At 46.2% G+C, this 1,673-nt stretch overlaps 1 protein-coding gene across 1 annotated transcript in view; it reads right to left on the bottom strand.

Moving 5' to 3' along the window:
• LOC143026964 (THAP domain-containing protein 2-like) overlaps window positions 1-238 on the bottom strand; it is a 12,978-nt gene extending 12,740 nt beyond the window's left edge. The window contains exon 1 of the mRNA XM_076187759.1: window positions 1-238. This exon is cut by the window's left edge and continues 39 nt beyond it. Within this exon, the coding sequence (XP_076043874.1) occupies window positions 1-238 (238 nt within the window).
• Between the last annotated feature and the right edge of the window lie 1,435 nt (window positions 239-1,673).

Genomic DNA, 1,673 nt, shown 5'->3' with positions numbered 1-1,673 from the left:
TTTGGGATGTAGGAACGGGAATGCCAAGTAATTCGTACTTCAAATGTCGCTGGAATGCATTTGCTTCAAAGTGCAGACTGCATATGTAAGAATTGGCTGGATTAAATCTTTCTGTTCGTTTGCAAAACGTAATCCACTTATTTCTCACATATTCATCCTTTGGAAATCTATGGTAAGTTATTTCAGACCCTTCCACATGTGTTTTTCTGCACCCGGACACTGCACAATGGGATGGCATAATTATTCTAGTTACGCATACATACATATACCAAGGCTTTTTCCCCCTTACAAGGGGGTAGCCAAAAAGAAAAAGGCATAAAGCCATTCCCACCCATTCCATCCCTGAATACACTCCACACCCCTCCACCCTCCCTCTTATCTTAGCACCTCCTGAATGACGGGTCATCCCTGCACCTTGTCCACTGCCCTGGGTCAGAAGCAGAGTCGCAAGACACAGCACATCCACAGCAAGGCCGCTTCATTAAATCGGCGACCCCCCCCCTCTCCGTCCCCCCATTGCATAAAATGAGAGGACGGGGAGAAATCCCTTCGGGCTGCGTCAAATTTTGCTCACACATACTACCTCACCCCCCCATCCACCCGCCCATTCCACCTCATGCTATCACAACATCATCCATATACAACAATTCTCCATTCACCCCTGTCTTCTGTCCTCTCCCGTCCTTCCTCAACAGACATTCCCCTCTTCCCCAAAGCCCCCTTCACCCCATCCATCCACCTCATCCTAGGACGCCCCCTCATTTTCACGCCCTCCACATCTGCCTTCCACACCTCTTTTACTAGTCTTTCTTCACTCATTCTTTCCATGTGTCCAAACCATGCTAATATTATTTCATCAACCCGATCTCCCAGCTCCCTTTCCACCCCTGTTCTCCTCCTCACCTCCTCATTTCTCACTCTATCTAGCCTAGTAACCCCCATCATACTTCTCAGACACCTCATCTCAAACACATTCAAACTCCTTCTCTCTTCTTTTCTTATGTTCCATGTTTCTGCCCAATACATTACTGTTGGCACAATCACTCCTTCATACAGTCTCCTCTTAGCATCCATTCCCAAATGTCTATTCCTCATTACACTCTTTAATCCACCAAGGCATTTACTCGCTTCTCTCAATCTACATTCTAACTCCACCTTCACTCCACCTTTCCCTGCCACATTTGCACCCAAGTATCTAAAACTACCCACTTCCTCCAGTCGCTCTCCCTTAATGCTCACTTCCAGTCTACTGCTACTTTCACCCCTTATACATCTCATCACCTTACTTTTACCCACATTTATATTTAGCTTTCTTCTATCACATACTCTCCTAAACTCTGCCACTTCTTTCCTCCTCCTCTCGCAAAAACTCCTGGCTTCCCACTTTTCTCCATTTTCTTTAACCATCTCCAATCCCTTGCCCACTAACCTTGCATTTACCTCTCGCACCACCCCATCCATGTATAAGTTGAACAGCCAGGGTGACATAACGCATCCTTGACGAAGTCCCACCTTTACCTCGAACCACTCACTCTCTCCATTTCCAATCCTGACACAAGCTCTACTATTCTCATAAAAACTCTTGACAGCTCCCAGAAGCTTTCCTCCTATTCCGTATATCTTCATAACCTCCCACAGAGTCTTTCTGTCTACCCTATCATAAGCCTTTTCCA

The sequence above is a fragment of the Oratosquilla oratoria genome, chromosome 7, assembly GCF_046742065.1.
Source record: "Oratosquilla oratoria isolate Oo_2021 chromosome 7, ASM4674206v1, whole genome shotgun sequence".
In the NCBI taxonomy this organism is placed as follows: Eukaryota; Metazoa; Arthropoda; class Malacostraca; order Stomatopoda; family Squillidae; genus Oratosquilla; species Oratosquilla oratoria.
The sequence above is the reverse complement of the archived record's forward strand: the minus strand, read 5'-3'. Positions and strand labels throughout refer to the sequence as shown.